This window comes from Xenopus tropicalis, chromosome 1, assembly GCF_000004195.4.
Source record: "Xenopus tropicalis strain Nigerian chromosome 1, UCB_Xtro_10.0, whole genome shotgun sequence".
NCBI lineage: Eukaryota > Metazoa > Chordata > Amphibia > Anura > Pipidae > Xenopus > Xenopus tropicalis.
Window position 1 is genome coordinate 2,741,991 of NC_030677.2, and position 22,922 is coordinate 2,764,912.

General features: G+C 40.5%; 1 protein-coding gene across 1 annotated transcript; it reads right to left on the reverse strand.

Moving 5' to 3' along the window:
- Window positions 1-546: 546 nt before the first annotated feature.
- On the reverse strand, window positions 547-12,060 carry LOC105946409 (vomeronasal type-2 receptor 26). Its single transcript, XM_012956110.1, has 7 exons — window positions 11,909-12,060; window positions 10,945-11,118; window positions 10,175-10,466; window positions 6,861-7,667; window positions 3,645-3,872; window positions 3,405-3,528; window positions 547-1,448 (listed from the first exon to the last, which is right to left on the reverse strand). The coding sequence occupies exons 1-7, from the start codon at window positions 12,058-12,060 to the stop codon at window positions 547-549; spliced, it is 2,679 nt and encodes an 892-aa protein (XP_012811564.1).
- Window positions 12,061-22,922: the final 10,862 nt, after the last annotated feature.

Below are 22,922 nucleotides of genomic sequence, written 5' to 3' on the forward strand. Positions count from 1 at the left end.
AGCATGTGCAGTAGTTGGGTAAAAGATGGAGAGCTACTGTGGGCATCTTCAAGGGCATGGATCTTTATTTCTATAGAGCTTTGGGGATGTTGGGCTGGTACAGGGGCTCAAACCCCACAGCTAAACATTTCTAGCCATATTCTTTTTTAGGCTTTAGTTGTCCTTTAAGTGCAGGACCAGACAAAATGATGTTTTAGTGCTCCAGAAGTTTTTTCAAAGAACCATTTATAAATAATGATATTTATGCCTTACAGATTATAACAGAACTGTTATTGGTGATTGATCTGTGCTGGAAGAAAATAGTTCTTTTCATTTTCCTGCCATATGTACAAATGAATACTAAAGGGACCAAATATGAGATGATACTTAGCTTTTATTTGATGCAGAAATAGTTACAGCAACAGCAGGGCTCTTGGGAAAAAAACCTTAATCCATTCTTGGATTATAACTGAGGTTTTTTAATTATGAATTTATGCTATAATCTTCACAAGCCTAATTTACATTAGTCATTTTGATCAATGTACTGCAGTGATTTCAATATTATTTTTATTTGTTTCCAAGCAAATTAGTTTTAAGATTGATTTCTGGCCTGAGTAGTATTGTGTAACATTTGGGCAGAAATATACAGGCTAAAAGGCCGGCGCTTGAGGTGAGTATGGCAAATATCTCCACACACACAGTGTTTTTGCCTTTGGTGCTCAGATAGGCCGGGATCATTGTGATCCAAACACTGCAGAAGAGCAGCATGCTGAAAGTGATGTACTTGGCCTCATTAAAACTGTCCGGTAAGCTCCGAGCTAAAAATGCTAAAACAAAACTAACAGCTGCCAGAAGCCCCATATACCCAATAACTGAGTAAAAGCCAATATCTGAGCCCTCATTGCACTGAATGATGATGGTTCCAGGGGAAGTGTGAATGTCCAGTTCCTGAAAGGGAGGAGAAATGGCCAACCAAGTCATGCAGATGATTATTTGAATGGATGAGCAGAACAAGACTACAGAATTGGACAGTTTGACTCCCAGCCATTTTCTCCATGAGCTCCCTGGCTTGGTGGCTTTGAAAGCAACACAAACCATGATAGTCTTGGCCAGGAGAGAAGAGACAGCTATGGAGAAGGTGATTCCAAAAGTGATGATGCGCAGCATGCAGGTTATATCCACAGGGCGACCGAGGAACAGAAACACACTGAGGAAGCTCAGCTTGATGGAGACAAGGAGGAGGAAGCTCAGGCTCCGGTTGTTGGCTCTCACTATGGGGGAGTCCCGGTATGTAATGAAAACTCCCGATATCCAGGAAGTAATAAGGAAAAAGAGAATAGAAATAGATGAACAAAGCACAGAAACCGTATCATTGGTGTATGAAAGAAAATCGTCTTTGCTTGCAATACACTGATCCTTCCTCTCATTGGGCCATTCCATGTCTGGGCACGGGAAGCAGCTTATGCTGTCTGTAAAGATGTCAGGAATATAAACAAAACATTACAAATCTCACTGACCAGGAAGAAAAAAAAATATTAAGAAATATTGGCAAACCCAAGAAGCTTGGTAACCCACCTATGTCTGAGTCTAGATGGCTGATCATTATATGATTATTATATTAACACCTTATGACATGCAGACTAATTCTGAAATTGATTTTTAATCATTAGCACCCCAGTTGTACTAAAATCACTTTTAGCAATGCAATTCACGCCAGGCGCTACTGAGTTGTGCTAATTATCTGGTAAAATGATTCCCTGATTGTCTGGGGTATTTGTCCATCACACTAATGTCCTAGAAGCAACTTACATGTAGTTGAAAGACTATAATTTGAAAAAAAGCCTGCTGGAACTGAAGAACAGAACAAATGCTGCTAATGACTTTACGTGGAACTGGTTTGGAGCAGTGAATTTGGGCCATTTTGCTTTGCTGAAAATTTTGCGAAACTACAGAAAAATTCACAAAATGGTGAAAAATCCACGAAACGTGTTTATCGCACAGTGCTTTGTAGCATGTGTCTTTTTTGTCATGTGTGCCTTTTGCATCAACACTTTCCACAGCAAATTTTCATGAAACAATTTGTCAGTGGCGGAATGCAGAAATTCGCTACAAATCCACGCCTGGCAAACAAATTTGCTCATCACTAGTTTGGAGCCACTTCCCTGGGGATTTCTGCACAGCCCATTAGACATGGGGAGAAGCCAAATTGTGCCAGTAGGTGAATAGGTAAAACAACCTGCAATGTGGAGGGAAACCTTGGCACAAACACTATAGGGCTCATTTACAATGTTTACAATTTTTTGGTGATTTTCAGGAGATTTTGGTGCAGCCGTAACGTTTTATCTTGCCCTAAATCCAGTTCTAGAAGCATCTATGAAATGTGCAACACCCCCCCCCCATACTATAGAACACCCTTTAGGTGCTCCCGAATGAATGGAATATGCTCAGGTGTAGGCACATGTAGCCGATATCCGCCGAAGATACAAAGTCTTGCGTTTTTTGGCAGATATCAGCAACATGTGCCTGCATCTGAGAGTATCTCATTCATTCAGGTGCAGACACAGGTAGGAGGCGGAAGGCGCTATTTTCGGCAAACGATTTTCAGCTTGCCGAAAATATACGCCAGATGCCTCGTCTGGCATTAGCCTAAAGCTCATGTTGGATACTGTGCTGTACATGAATTTGCTGTGCTGGATTTTAAAATATTTGTATTTTTACTTTGCTTTGTTGGGGTTTTATACCAATAAGAGACTATAGGGTTGATTCACTAAAGTGCGATGACGCTTATTGCATGCTTTTTTGCATTAAAATTGACACGAAAAAAACCCAAGCAATTTGCTAAAGTATTATCGCATGAGTTAAGTCGCATATCGTGTGTGTTAAATTGCGCTCAAGCAAATGCGTTAATTTTATCGCATTGCGTTAATTCTTGCGTAGTTTCACAAACGTAATGGTGTGTATGGCTAATATGGCATGCACGCGGTAAGTAGTGCTTAATTAGCGTGCGTTGTGTCAAATACCGCACAAAAATAGTCTTCGCAACTTAAATAACACAAACAGCATCGCGTCTAAATTAACGCAAGTATCCTTTTAGTGCGTTACGACGCAAAAAATTAGACGTGATAAAATTTTTAACGCATGCTATAAATAGCGCTCGTTTTATCGCACCTTAGTGAATCAGCCCTTATAGTTAACAACTTGATAAGGAAATCTTTGAATGTTAAAAGTAGTTTTGCCTTTAGAACCCAATATAGAGATTAGTGCTTTCATTTTTCAGAGCTTTCTGTCTGAAGACTTTGGAAAGAACAGATTCTATACCCATTTACATTGTGATGTGTATATCCCAACTATATCTCCTGCCTAAGCAAGAATACAGCCCAAAGTGAGTGTGCTAAGAAAGGGTTACATATATATCCTGTATATACCAGTTATATTGGAGATCTCTCCCTCAGAACATGGGACACAGTCATAACAGCAGGTCTGGACTCCGGGCATCGGTGCCTTCCTGAAACCAAGGGGGCAACTGTCTGTGCACTGAGCTCTTGGGATCTGGAATGAATCAGAAATGATTATAAAGAAATCAATTGAATAAATGTGTGAAAATGTCCTATTGTATAATTCATTATTCAGGGTCTAAAGGTTTTGTATATGGAAAAGTGAGGGGCTCTTACTGTATTGCTCCTCCAGGAAAGTGCAGTCCAGGCAATGTGAAGCTGCTGATCTGGCGGATCCCACGGGGAGAAGTCACCAATCAGGTTCCTAGTCAGCCTATAACCAGCAGTTATAACGTAGTTATAGATCCTGTAACTAGTGATATACTCCCCATTTTCCCCAAAATAGAAATTGGGGCCATCGGGCGAGTTATACTGCAGGGCTTTCAGGTACCGGTGCAACTGTAACGCACAAAAACAAGATTTTACAGATAAATAAGCAGCACCTTTTAAAAACTAATACAGGTATGGGACCTCCTATCCAGAATGCTCGGGACCTGGGGTTTTTTAAAATACCTTAAGTCTACAAAAAATTAATAAAACATGAAATAAACCCAATAGGGCTGTTGTGTCCCCAATAAGGGGTAATTATATCTTAGTTGGGATCAAGTACAGGTACTGTTTTATTATTACAGAGAAAAGGGAATCATTTAACCATTAAATAAACCCAATAGGGCTGTTCTGCCCCCAATAAGGGGTAATTATATCTTAGTTGGGATCAAGTACAGGTACTGTTTTATTATTACAGAGAAAAGGGAATCATTTAACCATTAAATAAACCCAATAGGGCTGTTCTGCCCCCAATAAGGGGTAATTATATCTTAGTTGGGATCAAGTACAGGTACTGTTTTATTATTACAGAGAAAAGGGAATCATTTAACCATTAAATAATACCCAATAGGGCTGTTCTGCCCCCAATAAGGGGCAATTATATCTTAGTTGGGATCAAGTACAGGTACTGTTTTATTATTACAGAGAAAAGGGAATCATTTAAACTTGACATAAACCCAATAGGGCTGTTCTGCCCCAATAAGGGGTAATTATATCTTAGTTGGGATCAAGTACAGGTACTGTTTTATTATTACAGAGAAAAGGGAATCATTTAACCATGAAATAAACCCATTAGGGCTGTTCTGCCCCCAATAAGGGGTAATTATATCTTAGTTGGGATCAAGTACAGGTACTGTTTTATTATTACAGAGAAAAGGGAATCATTTAACCATGAAATAAACCCAATAGGGCTGTTCTGCCCCCAATAAGGGGTAATTATATCTTAGTTGGGATCAAGTACAGGTACTGTTTTATTATTACAGAGAAAAGGGAATCATTTAACCATGAAATAAACCCATTAGGGCTGTTCTGCCCCCAATAAGGGGTAATTATATCTTAGTTGGGATCAAGTACAGGTACTGTTTTATTATTACAGAGAAAAGGGAATCATTTAACCATTAAATAAACCCAATAGGGCTGTTCTGCCCCCAATAAGGGGTAATTATATCTTAGTTGGGATCAAGTACAGGTACTGTTTTATTATTACAGAGAAAAGGGAATCATTTAAACTTGAAATAAACCCAATAGGGCTGTTCTGCCCCCAACAGGGATTAATTTCGGCCAGAGGCATCGATTTGGCTGAATCTGAATCCTACTGAAAAAGGCTAAATCTTGGCCGAATCCCAAACCAAATCCTGGACTCGGGGCACCCTAAATGAAATCATTTTGAATTGACTTGTATTGCTAGAATTTCTCTGTGAAAAGACTAAAATAATCAATCGTAGGGTGTTCAAGCAATTGTGACCGCCATGGGCAATTCACTTCAAGTCAGGTGGAAGGATAAAAGTGGGGCTCAGTTATTGATAAAACAGAACTCCCAGAACCCATCACGATCCACAAACTTTTTTAGAGAGTTGGTAACCTTAGTTATATTTAGGGATGTGCTGAATCCACGATTCGGTTCCGCATTAGGACGAGATTTGGTCTTTTTCAGCAGGATTCTGAATCCTTGAAATCACGTGACTTTTTATCATATAAACATGGAAGTCAAAAACTTTTCACCACATGCAAAGCGTGAGGTTCACTTTAACCCTCTTTATCCTGATTTGTTTATACAAATTCTGATTCTGTTTGGTATTCGGCCAAATCTTTCACAAAGGACAAAGGGTTCGGCCAGGTCCTAAAATAGTGGATTCGGTGCATCCCTGGTTCAATTACACTTTGATTGCAGAACAGTTATGATACAATTACAGGTTTATCCAGTCAACAGTGTTCTTCCCACTCCCCATTTTTGTGATAAAAGTTCAAATTATTCCCTATTTGCTATGCAGGGATTTACTGATTTCATGATTGTGGCACAGTAAAGGTTGTACTTCTTATTTATTCAGATACAGCAATAGTAGGTATCAGGGCTTATTCCCACATTTATATGTTCTCCCTGAATTTAAGTCTGACTGCAATAATGGGATTCTGATGTATTTTTAACTTTTAAGTAGCTATAGGACTGAAAAAAAAGTCACAAGGAAAAGCCGTTGGGAGAAAGGTGGTAGAAAATTTGACTTTTGCAAATTTTCACAGCAAAAACTCCAACTTTATCGAATTATCGCTGAGAAAATTTGAAAAAGTCGAGTTTTCGATGACTTTTCCAGATAAAAGAAAGATCTTCAAGGAAAGAGAAGGGACCTTTGCCATTGAATTCTACATGATCTCAACAAGTTTAACCTGGGGAACTGTTGAGTTCAGATTTTTAGCTGTTTAAATGCATATCAACTCACACTAACCATTAATTTTGTATTTTAAACTCAATTCGGATTTTCAAAAAAAAAAAATCAGAGAAAATCGTTGTGAGATTCACTATGTATCGAAATGGCTAAACATCTGAATTTGACAATTTTTCCAGATCAGAAACTTGCTGAGTTCATGTAGAAGTCAATGGCAAAGGTCCCTTCCCTTTCCTTGAAGATCTTACTTTGTCTCTAAACTTTACAGATTTCAATTTTTTGACACTGATTTTTGTCTAAAGCTAGACTTTTTTCAAACTGTGCAGCAAGAATTGTAAAAATTCACGGTTTTTGGGTTGACAGTTCCAAAAAGTTGAGTTGTACCTTGAAACTTTTTTTTTTTTTTTAGTAAATATTAGACATTCTGGAAAACAAGTTTAGTCGAATTTGAAAATAAAAAAATGAAAATTTATAGTTTTAGAAAATCTGCCCCATAGTAAATATTGAAAAAGTTGCAACATTTTTCTTGGTGACTTAGAGCTAAAACTTCAATTTGAGTTAAAAAAAAATAAATCAATTGTTAGTAAATGACCCCCTTGAGGGCCTTCCAGCCATCTCTACGTATTTGTGTAACATGAGACAATAGACTTTTTTTTCTGTTCTGTTCTTCATTAATTACCTGGTGCACATAATGATACATTTCCTTTTTTCCCACATGTTTCTCACTAGGATGGATGTTCATATCATGAAGTGCCTGAGACATCAGATCTACTGCCAGATGGACCTGGGGAGAACTGAAATCTGCTGTAAAATAGGAAAGGTCTGTTATACGCTCCTGCCCAGTGCAGTTATGGAGAGGCTGAAGGTAAATATATTCATATAAATGATTCTTGTTTGGATCTTCTAACAAACACAAATGAAAAATCATCCAAATATTTTCTAATAACTTGTCTTCTGGGTAATTGGAAGGATGTAAATTGTCTAAAAAGTTCCTCATTTCAGGAGTATCCAGATCATAATGGTACCCGGGCACAAGCCCCAAACTGCAATCAAACAGTTCTTGGCCATGACGGATGACCAAATCATTGGTTCCCCAGTTAGTGGACAGGATCCATGTTTTTTCAAGGAACACAGATTTTATCAGAATTAATCTCATAAGTAAAAACAAAGAAACCGTCCCACAAAGTAAAATAACACTGGTAAATGATTTCTGAAGTGTATCGGTATCAATTATATCGTTATTCGTTTTTATCCTTATAGTGAACTCTACACAGACGCCTTCCCTGGAGAGATATTTGGCCAGAAGCTGATGTTCTCTCTCCCCACTGATATCATCAGATGTAATTATTCCAACCCAGGTCCAACCAAAATGGCTCAGCAACTTCCCTAAAGCCAAATAACTGGTTTCCTCACTCTGTACGGTCCGGAAAAAATATGGGAAAGCGACTCTGTCCCTGAGCGATTGGGCTGTAGCTCCGTAACTGATCTGTTAATTTAAAATTAATGTTTAAAAGTGACACAGTGAATACCTTCAATGACTTTAGAACCACAGTCATCTTTCTCTCCTGCACCCAACAAGCTCCCTAAAGACCCCTCCACCACACACCTATAAGTTCTCGAACATATTCCACACATTAATCCCACAACCATTCCAGACAGGACCTCTTCTATCCCCTATCCAACACCCCTTTACCTCACCAAACCCCCCCCCAGTTCCTTATACCCCACCCATATCCCCCCCCCCCCCCAATTTGGTATCCTTTTTCCTTACCTGTCTTTTTACTATAATGTTCTACCTAATCTAGATGGAGGTCCACTACCAGGCTTTGCAACATAAGAGCTGTATGTAACACACTATGATAGACTTCATATAATTGAACATATATGAAGCCTCAACATATCTATCTGACCTATCCTTGCATGCCGAATGCTATCTGATATGACCTGCTCTTGATATACCATGTTTCTATTTACGCCATATGTCCAGCTGGACCTTTTTTGTATCTGTATAAAAACTTAATAAATAGAGAATTAAAAAAAAAAAAGTGACACAATGAATAAACCTGCCACAAGGTCGCAATTCTATGACACAAGGCAGAGAGAGAAAAACTATACTCTGTAAATATCCCAAAATGTTATCATTACTTATAGGGGAACATTTTACTAAGCAATTTTGAGAAAAAGTCGATTTATGAATGGGTTTTTGAAAGTACACAAATTTTCCATTTTTTTTAAAAAAGTGTGTTTTTCAGAAATTTTTGTTGAAAAATTTTAAATAACTGCCATGAAATGTGATTAACATTTAGGTATCTTTTTTTCTGGGAACATTTGTTTCGGCAGGTTTAAGCCCTAAGGTTTAAGTTGAGTACCATTGAGTCCTATGGAGACTTATGGGCAGATTTATCAAAATGTGAGTTTAGAGCTTAATACATAAAACTCACTCATGTTCTATTCATTTCTATGGGATTTTTAGAAGCAAATTTATCAATGGGTGAAAGTTAGAACTCACCACTTGATAAATACTTTTGTAAAAATCTCACAGGAATGAATAGAACATGGGTAAGTTTTTATGTATTAAGCTCTAAACTCACATTTAGATAAATCTGCCCCTTCGAATAGTAGAGGAATAGAATAGTTAGGTACAGCCTGTCCTTGACATATTTTCAAGGGGGAGTTAATCTTCTCATTATTTTCTATTTCACCCACTTTCAAAAGGAAGTTAATTCCATCATTATTTTCTATTTCACCCATTTTCAAGGGGAAGTTAATCCCATCATTATTTTCTATTTCACACATTTTTAAGGTGAAGTTAATCCCATCATTGTTTTCTATTTCACCCTGTTTCAAGTAAATTATTGCTTTCCAAGAAAGAACGCTAATGCTCCTAAAATGGCTGCTGGAGCATTTCCTGTTTGGGAAAAATAAAGAGAATTCATGAAAATGAACAGTCATTTAAATTTCATGAATTTCTCGGCTCAAAAAATCATGATTTTCGATATTTTCATTCAACCCTACCAATATTATCATGACATTTAATAAATGCAAGAATGATAGTGTTCTATTACAAAAAATACCAAGTCGAGTTTATGCGAGTTTCAAGGCCAGAAATATTCTAGTTTTTAGTAAATCTGCTACAGTATACAAAAGTCCAGAGAATAATGATAAAGGTTACAGAAAGTCTCAGTTAAAAGAGAAGGAAAGGCACAATCAGATAGGGGTTCCAAAATATTAGGCACCCCCCCACTGATTGTAATCGCTTGCCTTTTACCCCAGGCTGGTGCTCCTGTTAGGAGAAAACCACACCAGCCTGGGGTAACTGGCAGAGATCCTCTTCCCTCTTCTTTCTTCGCTTGCACAGTAGAATGAAAACTTCAACCAAAAAAACAGCTTTTTCACCCGACTACACGCACACAGGCCCCGGGAAGAAAGAAGAAGAAAGGAAGATCACTCGCAACGGTCCCTTCCCTTTCAGATTTTTCTTTTTGCTTGAAAAGTTGTAGAAAACTCAACTTTTAGAATTTTTGCAGCAACAATTCAATAAATTCAGGGGTTCCTACAATCTGACTTTTCTTAGTATATATTAGACATTGAGGAAAATGGTCGAATTTGAGAATAAAAAATAATGAGAAATTATAGAGTTTTAGTAATTCTGACCCCTATTGTTTCTAACCAAGTATTCTGCATAACAGTTTTCTAGAAAAAACAGCAACAATAGTAGTAGGCCAACTGAACCTCAGGGCAATGACACAAGGGGAGAATTTGGGGTTTGTACCCAACACTTTTTTTTTGGCACAATTACATATCAAAAAACTGAAAATTGCTCTTCATTTGTCTCTTTGATAAATGTATGAGCATAAGGACAGGCAGATCTCATGTGAAAATGTACATTAATGACTAAATTTATGTTCCTTATCCCAACAACATGATACCATTAGCACCAGCACTTGGTACAAGAAAATCCCAAAGATGGTTTTAACAAGCAGTTTTCCTAACCTGGGAAAGGCCATAAATGCTCAGGATCTGGGCTATGGGTACAGTTGTCTCTGATGCCTCATCCCCAATAAACCCAGCAATGTTTCTCTTTCCCACACAGGAGTAATTGGGAACCGGCTCCCTGGTACCAGATAATATCTGTAATACGCTCCTCACCGCCTTCAGTGGGTCCTCACAAGAGTCAGATATATGGTACCCCAGGGTCAGGTTGGGTAACCGGGCTGGATCCTTGTTAGTTTGCTCCACAGCAAATCTAAAATCGATAAAATGCCTAAACTGCTGTTGGCTGGGACTGGAAAAATGAACAATACAGCTCAGATTATACCAAAATATCACCATTGTATATTCATCAAGCAGCAGATACAAATATAAAGAATGCAGCAGTGTTTAGTGTATAGTAATATGATTATGAAGATTTTCATTCATCCAGGTCATGGTATATCTAGTATAAATAAATCTAAAACCACATGGACTTGTTAGGTAATCATTGAAGACATTTCACTACTCATCTGAGCAGCTTCTTCAGTTCAACTGACTGGTATGGGAAGTCCTCAGCATATGTACTTTTCCACTAATCCAATCACAATGGCACTTTGTAACTCTTCAGAGAGGTGATATCTGAAACTCGCAGAAGGTAATCTTCTCAAAGTAACTCCACAGCATTCACATCTCTGTGAGTTTCTGTCCCTATATATTTTCCCCTTTTTCTCTATCTCTATATACAGTATTAGGTACCTTCAATTAAAGAGCCATTTGGAAATTGTACTTACGCAGTACACAGGAATCTTTTAGAATTCACCCTTGGAAATGTAACATTAATCATATATAAATGTGCAGTCATCACTCCTCCAATCATAATGTCTCCTTCCTGTATATAGTCATACTCCTCAACTACTTTAATGATCTCCAGGTGACAGGCAGGACTGAGGGGCTGGATCCCAGATCTGCAGGGTCCCACACACAGGACTATCATGTATATCAATACTGTTCTAGGTTTAAATACAACCAGGTCTCCCAGCGTTGCAGCATGAAACAGCATTATGTACATTATTGTAGAGCAGAAGGTCATAGAGTAACAGTCAAAAACACAGAGAGACATAGGGGCCCCAGGGTTGGGCTGTATGTGTAGAACAGAGTAAGGGGCCCAGCTCATCCAACACTTGTTTTATAGAGAATAGACAGTACAAATAGACACAGGCACCGGGGATCAGAGTTTTATGACTATAAAGTTAAATCCATAAATATCTGCCGAACAGAGAAGCAGCCAGAATAATAATCATCTGATGTACATCCCAGTGCCCAAAGTGACAAGGGAAAATGGCTAACAAAAAACAGATACTAAACATAACTTTCACTAGCCTAAAAATGTCCACTCTCTACCACAGATGGTATCAATATGTCGGATGAAACTTTGTAAAGAATACTCATATTCATCAAAACGAAAAAAAAATACTTTATAGTCTAGAAGGAGTGAAAGCCCTGATCCCTACAAACTGGAAATCTATAACACTCCCCTTTCCTTTGTAGAACGGAGACAACAAGTAGAAAAACTAGAGAAATGGAAGAAATAATGAACATAACACACAATTACAGTTGTGCTCAAAAGTTTGTGAACCCATTTTCTATATTTATATATAAAAGTGACCTAAAACATATCTAAGTGTGGCACCAGTACGTGAGTGGTGCTCTCAGTATTTGGTGTGACCCCCTAGTGCAGCAATAACTGCAAATTACTGTTGGAGGTAACTGTTGACCACTCCTGTACATCGAAGTTTAGCCCATTCCTCCATACAGAACAGCTTCAGGTCTTGGATGTTGCTGAGATTCCTCTGGATGTTGGTGGGTTTCCTCACATGAACCGCTCGCTTATGGTCTTTACACAACATTTCAGTTGGATTAAGGTCTGGACTTTGTCTTGGCCATTCCAGGACTTTATTCTTCTTTAACAATTAGAACGCATTGTGTGTTTAGGATCATTGTCTTGATTAAGTTCATGCACAGATGTCTTGACATTTTCCTTTAGAATTCTCTGGTTCTGGTTCAGAATCCATTGTTTCATGATGGCAAGACGTCCAGGCCCAGATACAGAAAAATATGCCCAAACCAGGACACTCCCACTGCCATGTTTCACAGATACAGAGATAAGGTTCTTATGCTGGAATGCAATGTTTTTCTTTCTACAAATGTAACACTCCTCATTTATGCCAAAAAGTTCTATTTTGACTTCATCCTTCACAAAACATTCTTCCAGTATCCTTATAGTTTGTCCACGTGATCTTTAGCAATATTTTTTGGGAAGAGCAGTGGCTTTCTCCTTGCTACCCTATCATATACACCATTGTTGTTCAGTGTTCTCCTCACGGTTAGGACTCATGAACCTGAACATTGGCCAATGTGGGACAGGACTTCAGTTGCTTAGATGTTCCCCTGGGTTCCTTTGTAACCTCTCAGACTATTAGACGCCTTGCATTTGGAGTTATCTTTGATGGTTTACCACTTCTGGATAGGGTAACAATGGTCTTGAATTACCTCCATTTGTACATACAGTAATCTGTCTGACTGTTGGTGGAGTCCAAACTCAAATTGTTCACAGTTTCGTAAATTTTTCGGCTAAGCAAAAATGGGACAGATTCGCTCATCACTACTTCCCACAACAACATATTTGGCTTATGAAACACAAACACCTGTTTAAATCTCTGAGATATCTCTGGCCTTCTAGTGGGATCTTTCCATTCACATTCCATCAACTACTTTATTAGGTTTTGAGGAACAAAAGTAGAGAAGATAATTCCTCCAAATCAGAATCCCCTGATACGTGATCTAGACTTTTCATGTGCTTGGGTGTAGGGTCTTTAGGGTGCACCAGCTTTTGTCTCAGGGTGTTGCTGGGTTTGAAAAACACAGGAATGCGATGTTTGTTGAAAATTCTCCTAAATTTTTTCTGATGTTCCAGCAACATATGGGATAACTATGTTGTTTCACCTGCTGTGTTCCTCCCTTCTGTTTGTTGGTCTGGTCTTTCTGCTGGTCTTGGATTTGGTTTTGATGAAGGCCCAGTCTGGGTACCCACAAGTTTTCAGAGCTCCTTTTAGATGTTTATATTCCTTTTCTTTAGCCTCTGCATTGGATGCCACAGTTTCAGCCCGATGATGTAGAGTCCTAATAACACCCAGTTTCTGTTCCAAAGGGTGGTGGGAATCCAACAGCAAGTACTGGTCTGTGTGGGTGGGTTTCCTGTATACTTCAATATCCAAGTCCCTCCCCTCTTTGATAACTATAGCACAGTCAAAAAAAGCGAGTTTGCTGTCTTTCACATCTTCCCTTGTGAACGTGATGTTTTTGTCCACCGAGTTTATGTGTTTGGTGAAGGCTGGAACCTTGCGTGCTTTAATTTTGACCCAGGTGTCATCCACATATCTGAACCAATGACTTGGTGTTGTTCCCTTGAAGGTGTCCAAGGCTTTCCTTTCCACTTCTTCCATGTAAAGGTTTGCTACAATTGGAGACACAGGCGAACCCATGGCACAGCCATGTTTTTGTCTATAGAAAACTTCCTTGTGCTTGAAGTAAGTGGTATTGAGACATAGGTCCAGTAAGGAACAAACTTGTTCTGGGATTAGCTTTGTTCTGCTGCTGAGGGTGGTGTCTTGTTTCAGCCATTTCCTCACTGTTTCAATTGCCTCGGCAGTGGGTATGCATGTGAACAGAGATGTTACGTTGTAGGACACCATTGTATCATCGATCTCCAACTTTAACTCCTTCACTTTTTGGACAAAGTCCATGGAGTTCTGAATGTGGTGTACTGTGTTTCCCATTAAGGGGGCTAAGATGTTGGCCACGTGTTTAGCAATGTTATAAGTCACAGAGTTAATGCTGCTGACAATTGGCCTCAAAGGGGCTCCTTCTTTGTGTATTTTTGGGAGTCCATATAGGCATGGAGTGGCTTCACCTGGGTAAAGGCGACGGTACAAAGCTGGACTGATGACCTTTTCCTTCTCAAGGTGCTGCAAGCAGTCTATAACTGAAGAAGCCACTCATTTGAACTGAAGAAGCCACTCGGATGAGTGGTGAAACGTTTTCAAGAAAAAACTTAGATAAATCCAGTTGTTTTAGACTTAATTCTTCTAGATACTGTATGTTTGATCTGATCTTCAACTTTATGCACTCCATACACATTCTCTGGTTATAGTCTTCCAGTAAAGGCTGCTCACACGTAGCACATAATCTATGCTTCATCTTTTGCTGATGTTTGGTAGGGAACCTAGACATCTGACCCAAAAAATGCAAGCAGGTGATCAGTATTGCTGCTTACAAAAACATGTTGCAAAGAAGATACCAATATACCTTGTGCCCAGACTGTGAATAAATAAGCCTGGTAGCACAACCATAAAATGTTGCACAAAATCAGTGGTCATAGATATTCCATAACCTGTATAAAGGGTTTAAATAACTTCTTCTATAATTTTGATATGATTCCTTCAAGTGAGCTCCAACATCAATTTTATCATCATTGTGCGTCGCAACCCAAAACACACTGTTCGCCTCACATGCTCTTGTCTAAACTTCTGCAAGCCTGGGGAGCGCTGTGCTGTGTGCCCCCAGTCTCCACCTTGGCAAGATGAAAACACTGCCTCTCATACAGTCCAGGAGGAGAACTCCTAATAGAACAGCTGTGGCCATGCTACTGCGATCTGCCTGTGCCTAGTTCCCATCAGAGCATATTGTCTCCTCAAAGCCGCCGTCACAGCTATTAAGCTCATAGATGAGTTCTCCAAGAACTCAACCTTAGGTAGTTCTCAGATGGCCTGCAAGCTCCTCAGAACCTAGATCTTCCTTTCATCCACCCTCCTACCCTTCACATGTAGGAGAGGAAAAAAACATGGTAGGGGCTTCTAGGGGTATTTAGAGTTTTACACGTGAATTGTTACTACCTGTGCTACCAGGGAGATGCAGAGTGTTAACCCTTTATGTGCTGCCTGTAGGACCTAATGGAAATTTAAGGTGCCCACTTGCAAATTCCCATAAAACTACAGTTCAAGAATGATATTTATAAGTCACTTTTATTATTTGTCAGGAGTGCGTACCACAACTCCAAGATGGCAGCACCCATGATCTCCATGTGGGTTCCAATGCTGTCGCGGTGACATCATTGGGTCATCACGTGATGAGGTTTGGCAACAAATTCAAAATAAAAAGATGCCAGGACTGCAAGTTCAATGCCCGAGTTCAATGACACTGATTCCACTGATTGCCACTTGATCTGGCCTGTGCTTGTATATTGACTAGAGACCATGTTTTGGACAACTTGTATTGCCTGTACCCAGGCTTCCTTGGTCCTTACGCTAACCCCGGCATTAGCATATTATAATGAAGTGCTCTGCCGCTGTGTAAAATCCTGCCAACATTATGTGAAGCAACAGTTGAAGTACAAAAATCAACAGAAACTATTCGTGGCACAGAAGGTGGTTAACAAAAACTTTGTTGAATGTGTAAGTTTAAGTGTAAAGATTATTCATTAATATTTGTTTAATTTATATCCTGGGGGGAATATTAATACCAATTTTCCAAAGTTGACCATGTCTAGTCACTCATATCAAACAATTATGCTAAACAGATTATGCTGATTGCAGCAACATTCCTGTCAGGCTGGGCCACAGGTGAGCAGCTGGCGGGTTGGAGACAAAGTGCTTGATAACATCAAGTTTCCATGTTTGGTGTTTAGTAGAACCAGAAATATGTAGTGTGCTCCGAACTTGGTTTAATAAGAAACTTGGGCAGATGACAATGGTGAAACAGAAGACAAATGAAAACCAAATCCAAGTAATAGAATAGAGAATACAACCTGAAGATAGTCCATATAAAAAGCTCAGGGACAGGCTGCAAGGTGAAGCAAGTCATTATAACAGGCATGAGGTCTTGGCAGGTGGCAGGCTATACAAGTCCATTGAACAGGCCAGGGGGCCAAAACCAGGAGATCAGATAAGTAGTAGGAACAAGGAACTAACAGGACTGGGGAACAAGCAGGAACTTAGACCCAATTCAGGAACTCAGGCACAAACCTAAGTCAATGATTCCAACTGGAAGGAAAGCACTGGCTTATAAAGTGCCTTGATAACAAGATCATTGACACCTGACCTTAACGAGATAAGAGGAGGAGACTGAGAAAACAACAGAGGAAGAGTATGGTCGGTGTACTATTAGGTACAGTCTGTTCTAAAAGCCTCTGGTGGCTCAAAAGGAAAATGCACAATCCAAACAATTTGCAGTCATAGGTTCAAAACCCAGCATTTACTGACAATTCCAGGTATTTTATTCCAGAAAGACTTTTGTACAAGTCATTGAGAATTGAGCCAGTCAGATGACAAGAAAAATGTCTTTAAGAAAAAAACACAGCAAGTTCAGTTGATTTGACTCATTACCATAGATCAGCGATCCCCAACCAGTGACTCACAAGCAATATGTTGCTCCCAGTAGCCTCAAGGTTGGTGATTATTTTTGAATTCCTGACTTGGAGGCAAATTTTGGTTGCATAAAAACCAGGTGTACTGCCCAACAGAACATCCTATAGGATGCCAGTCGACACAAGGGCTTCTAAATATATGCATATATAGTACAATGGACCCTCTTAATTTTCAATCAAAAGGTAAACTACATTTCTCGAAACCTGAAGATCTGTTTTGATGATGGATTCAGAGGCTTTAGGAGGGGGCTTTCTACCACCGTTGTCCCTGTAGAAACATCTTTATGGTTTTGCCCAGGATAATTCCTGTGGACTATGTAGGAGACATGTGTAGTAATATGTATGGGGGTCTATGCATTCATGCAACTGTATGATATTAATATGATTTAATATGTTTGAATGTATGCACATATTTCTTAAGACTTGTATAGCCAATAGACCAAAAATTAGTGGCCTCAGTTTCTGTTTTAGTAAATTTTTACCATAGCTATTTAGTGCTGGTATGCTTTGGGAAAACACTTTTTGATGGCTATTTCAGTTTTTAATACTAAAATAATATAACCTAAATAATATACTCATACACAGTTCATCTAAGATACCCTGAAAAGCCATCTGGGAATACCCTGTGGGGCCATCTGTTTATGGCCAAGCAACATCTAAAGAAAATTACTTGACTAAAACAACAAGAATATGATGGTTGATAATCGGGTTCTCAAAAGTCACCCCTATGTTGGTCAGTGAGATGGGAACTGTATAGCTTGTGAAGATGTTATATTGAAGATGAGAGTGTGAAGACTTTAGTAGGAATATAGAAGGCTGTACCCTATACAATAACCTCAGAACTAAGGTTGTCTGAATTTGCCTGACTGTTCTAAGTATTGGAAAACATGCACCAACATCTTTACTTTCTCTTCTGGCTGTAATCCTGAAGGTCCTCCTACTGTACTATGCTTGCTTAGGCTAATGTCCAATGGAGCAATTTAGTCACCCTCGATAGATCTCTGATATGACAGGCGACTCACCGCTCCAAACCTCCTTTCCACCGGCAACAACAGGAATTGCTGGTGGAAAGGCCTACTTATCATTTGGGCACAAAGTTGCCTGCAGAAGGAAACTTTCCACGACTTTGCAAAGCTAAAGCAGGCATAGACCTTCCCACCAGCAATTGCCGATAGGCATTTTGGATCATTTTGGATCAGTTAGCAGAGATCAACTTAATTGATCAGTCAGACAGAAGCCTTACACTTCTAACACAAACCAAAAAGAGATTCTGGGAACAAATTCCTTTAGGCTCTTAGAAAAGTCCCATTTACATGGGTCTATCCTATAGGCTAAAGCTCACCCACTGGGTTTAAAGCAGAAGCCAGGATAATAGCTGATCAGATTCCCAACTACAGATAAGCTTTGAAGGTACCTGGGTAGAGGACTCAACCAAAAGTGACTATTAATGGTGAACTGCTCGCAAAGAGGGAATTATTGAACTATTAGTCCATGATATTTTTATAGCTTTAGTTGGCTTATATTGATACTATTGGTTGATGTATAGCCCTGGGTTTATTATGGTATCAAAAAGTTGTGACATTTATTTTATGAGATAGTTTGCAGAATAATATTCCGAGTTGAAGTTGACTTTAAAAATATTTGATGTTTAGCATGAAAAGTAATTCTTTTTATAGCTACAGAAAATTAAGGTAATTGAGGTTTATGGCAATTTATCTCCAGAGCAGAGTTAATAACTGATAATGTAAAAATCCCAGAATAGAGCAGAGCTCCCCCAGGTGCCGGTGTCTATATTCATTCTACTGAGCAAATCCTCTCTCTGCTCTCTATAAAATGAGGGTTGGATGAGCCGGGCCCCTTACTCTGTTCTACACACACAGCCCAACCCTGGGGCCCCTGTGTCTCTCTGTGCCACTGACTGTTACTGGGGCAAATCCTCTCTCTGCTCTCTATAAAATGAGGGTTGGATGAGCCGGGCCCCTTACTCTGTTCTACACACACAGCCCAACCCTGGGGCCCCTGTGTCTCTCTGTGCCACTGACTGTTACTGGGGCAAATCCTCTCTCTGCTCTCTATAAAATGAGGGTTGGATGAGCCGGGCCCCTTACTCTGTTCTACACACACAGCCCAACCCTGGGGCCCCTGTGTCTCTCTGTGCCACTGACTGTTACTGGGGCAAATCCTCTCTCTGCTCTCTATAAAATGAGGGTTGGATGAGCCGGGCCCCTTACTCTGTTCTACACACACAGCCCAACCCTGGGGCCCCTGTGTCTCTCTGTGCCACTGACTGTTACTGGGGCAAATCCTCTCTCTGCTCTCTATAAAATGAGGGTTGGATGAGCCGGGCCCCTTACTCTGTTCTACACACACAGCCCAACCCTGGGGCCCCTGTGTCTCTCTGTGCCACTGACTGTTACTGGGGCAAATCCTCTCTCTGCTCTCTATAAAATGAGGGTTGGATGAGCCGGGCCCCAATCAGCCCAATCCTGGGGCGCCTGTAGAGCTCTGTGTTCTGTACTTTGAATTGGGGATCTGGAACACTGTGCTTACTGGGGGTGCAATGCTGGGAGCCATTGTTGCATCTGACCCCATAAAAGTGCTGATTTATATGACAATCCTGTGTTTTGGACTTTGCACAACTGGAGATGAACCCAAGAAACGTTCATGTCACCTGGAGATGGCTGACGTATATCAGGAATATAAATACATGAGGGAAGGAGATATCATGATCGGAGGGTTGCTGACCATCAGCGTGACAAATATACACCAAGTGAATCTGCAGAAAAGGATGCTGGAATGTACATAGTAAGTTCCATTCACACAAACAGTAAGGGGAGTGGAAGGAATTTTTTTTTTCACAGACCATGAGAAAGAGGGAAAGGGTCTTCTGTTTCCCATTAATCCAGTCCCAGCAGGGTCAGTACAAATAGATTAATGATACACCAACCCAACCAGAGGAAGCTCTGATGTTTCCCCCATTTTCACTGATAGTAAGGAAGAGATTGTAGGGAACGGGATTAGTACAGAAACACCTACACAGATGGTATTGCCCAAACCCCCCCGGGCACAGGTCCCTGACTGACATAATATACCTAAATACTGTTAGATATTACTGATATGTCTAAATAACAAAGACTTTAACATGTAAACTGTTCCCTGCCCATTGAATGAGTTGAATGAGGGGGAAAAGCTGGGGCTGAACTGAAACCATGGGATTCCCATTGCAGAATGTGTGAGATACAGTGAGCTCTCGGCACAAAGAGAGTATGGGAAACACTGTGCCTCGCTCATTCCATGTAATTACCAATGCCCAGGGGTAAAGCGGCAGAACTGAGAATGACTGGGAATTTCCGAAGCAATTAATGTTCAGTAGGTAAATGTGAGATATTGGGCAGTCTGTATGTAAGCGCCCCCTTTGTGCTCCCCGCAGCCCGGGCACAAGGCCAGTGAGTAAATACAGGGCTCGTTTGTGCCCAAGTCCCAGCCCTCTGGGATACAGACACAGGGTTCTGCACAGCATTAAGGCGCACACAGACCTGGGGCAATTCCCGGCAGCGCAGGGTGCAAAAGCCTGACAGGAACATTCTCCACAGGAAAACATGACGGGCAGAGCAGCATATTGCACCTATTGTACATTGCGCTTAGATATAACCCTCACATTGTGCCTATGGCTTGCAGCTGGGGCCGAAGGAACAGGGATCCATATAATAACTAATCAGCTCCTTTAGATTTCACTATCATTTATATGCAGACGATAAATCTACCAAATCTACCTCTCTTCCCCAGACCTGCCCTCGCTCCTAGCTCATGTCTCCAACTGTCTAACTGCAATTTCTGCATTCATGTCCTATCTCCACCTAAAAATCAACATGGACAAAATCGAGCCGGTATCTTCCCACCTTCCAACTCCGTTTCCCTGCCTGACATCACTGTCTGTGTGGAAAATATTAATATAACCCCAGTTCCACAAGCTCGCTGTCTAGGAGTCACATTTGACTCTGCTCTCTCTCTCACTCCCCACATTCAAACACTCTCTAAATCCTGTCAGTTTCCCCTCAAAAACATTGCACGCATTCAACCTTTCCTCACTCATGAGCCTGCCATAACTCTCATCCATATCCTCATCATATCTCGCTTAGATACTGCAACTCACTGCTCTGTGGGCTTCCCCTGTCTAAACTGACCCCAATCCATCAGGAACAGTGCTGCCAGACTCCTCTCCTCCCACTCCCCAAGTGCCGGCCCTCTCTGCAACTCCTTGCACTGGTGCCTGTCACGTACAGGATTCAGTTCTAGATTCTTGTACTCACCTTCAAAGCACTTACTGGTGCCGCACTCCTCTATTTAACCCCCTAACCCCCAAGTACCCCCAGACATAACCTTCACTCTACACATGACCTCCTTCTCTCCTTCTCACTCATCCCCTCCTCTCACTCTCACACCCAGGACTTCTCACGCACTGCACCCATCCTCTGGAACACCCTTCCCTGCCCCATTAGGCACTGCCAGACTCTCCAAGCCTTTAAACGGTCTCTTAAAACCCACCTTTTCACTCAAGCCTATAACCTAAACCCTCAGAAATGTGATTACCCACTGAGCCCCCCTAATCTTCCCTCAAACACTCACTAACCACTGGGTTTCACCCCTCACTCTGCACTTACTGTCACTTTACACACCTACATGAACTCCAACACCATGCTAGTTACCCTGACCTTATGTCTCAGTCCTCCCTTTTAGAATGTAAGCTCTTGCGAGCAGGGCCCTCCCCCTAGTATCTCCAATCCTCATCCAATGTAACTGCAAACCATTTTTGTGAATCGTTTATATGTACATGTTAACTGTTCTGTCTTTTGTACCCCTCTATTCTGTAAAGCGCTGCGTAAACTGATGGCGCTATATAAATAATAATAATAATATACACCTGCCCATGACCCAGAGTAATGTACTGACTTCCTTCTGCACCCTGCATGGTCTTCTTCTTTTTATTTATATTTATTTCCAGGTGTGTTACATTGCTAATTTGCATTGAATAAAAAGAATAGTCCATCAATTTAAGCCCTTCCATATGATCCCCAGTATTATACACACACATACACACATACAAAAACATATCATTGAGATGTTTCTGTGAGTATTCCTGATGAAGGCTCAAGTTCTGAATAAAATTTATAGTTTTCTTTTCACGAAAGACGTGGGTGTGCTGGGCAATATTGGACAGATAGATGATAGAATCTAATACAAAGCTTTTAGCCTATGATTCTGCTCTGGGATCTTCTCTACATATAGTTCATGGTTGTGCAGCAGGGTTGGATAGGTTGCAATATGTTAGAAGTTGTGAAGTTGTTACAGGATCAGAGGGGCACTATTTCATTTGGCTGCCCCAGTGATTGGCAGGTTTCCCAAGAAGTCTGTGTAAACAAAGCTAAAAAAATATGCTTAATAAAGTGGATATTAAATCTGGAATCATTTTTCCCAGCCCTAATCCTCTCAAATACAGATATCTTATGGAGTTGCTGTTCCTTGTTACAAAAATGAATGATAATCCAGCCCTATTAGCCAACCTTACCCTGGGATACCATACACATGATTCCTGTGGGGACCCCCGGAGGGCTGTCAGGAACGTATTACAGATATTATCTGGTACCAGGGAGCCGGTTCCCAATTACTCCTGTGTGGGAAAGAGAAACATTGCTGGGTTTATTGGGGATATAAACTCAGACCCAACTATAGCCATGGCACATGTACTTGGTACGCTTGGCTATTCCCAGGTAAGCAATATATGAAATTCATATCGTAAAACTCTGTGTAATCTGAGCTACCAGCGGCCAGAGCTGCAGCACAGAAGCTACTGAGACCGAGCTAAAATGGCAGCTGCTATCTTAAGCAAACATAGGGAGCTTCTAGGGCTGGTTACTCAGGTATGGTAAAGCTTTATGCAGAATAAATATACCATTGTGCTATTGTGGCAAATCTATCAGCAGTAAAATGCCAAAATTCCTTTCCTTCTCCTTTAAGGAGAAGCTGTATCTCTACCAAATGATGCCATTTCAATGGTACCCTATGAGGCCTAATCATTACTATGTACACTATTGATTGATCCAATCTGGTAATTTAGAAATAACTTGTTGTAATAACAAGAGAAATGTATGATTTCCATAATGTGGAATATAGAGAGGCTCTGAGGGGAGTGGCGGAGAGGGCCAACAACATACAGGGAGACCAGTGAAGAAATGTAGTGAGGAGCAGAGAGACCAGTGAGGGAATGTAGTGAGGAGCAGGGAGACCAGT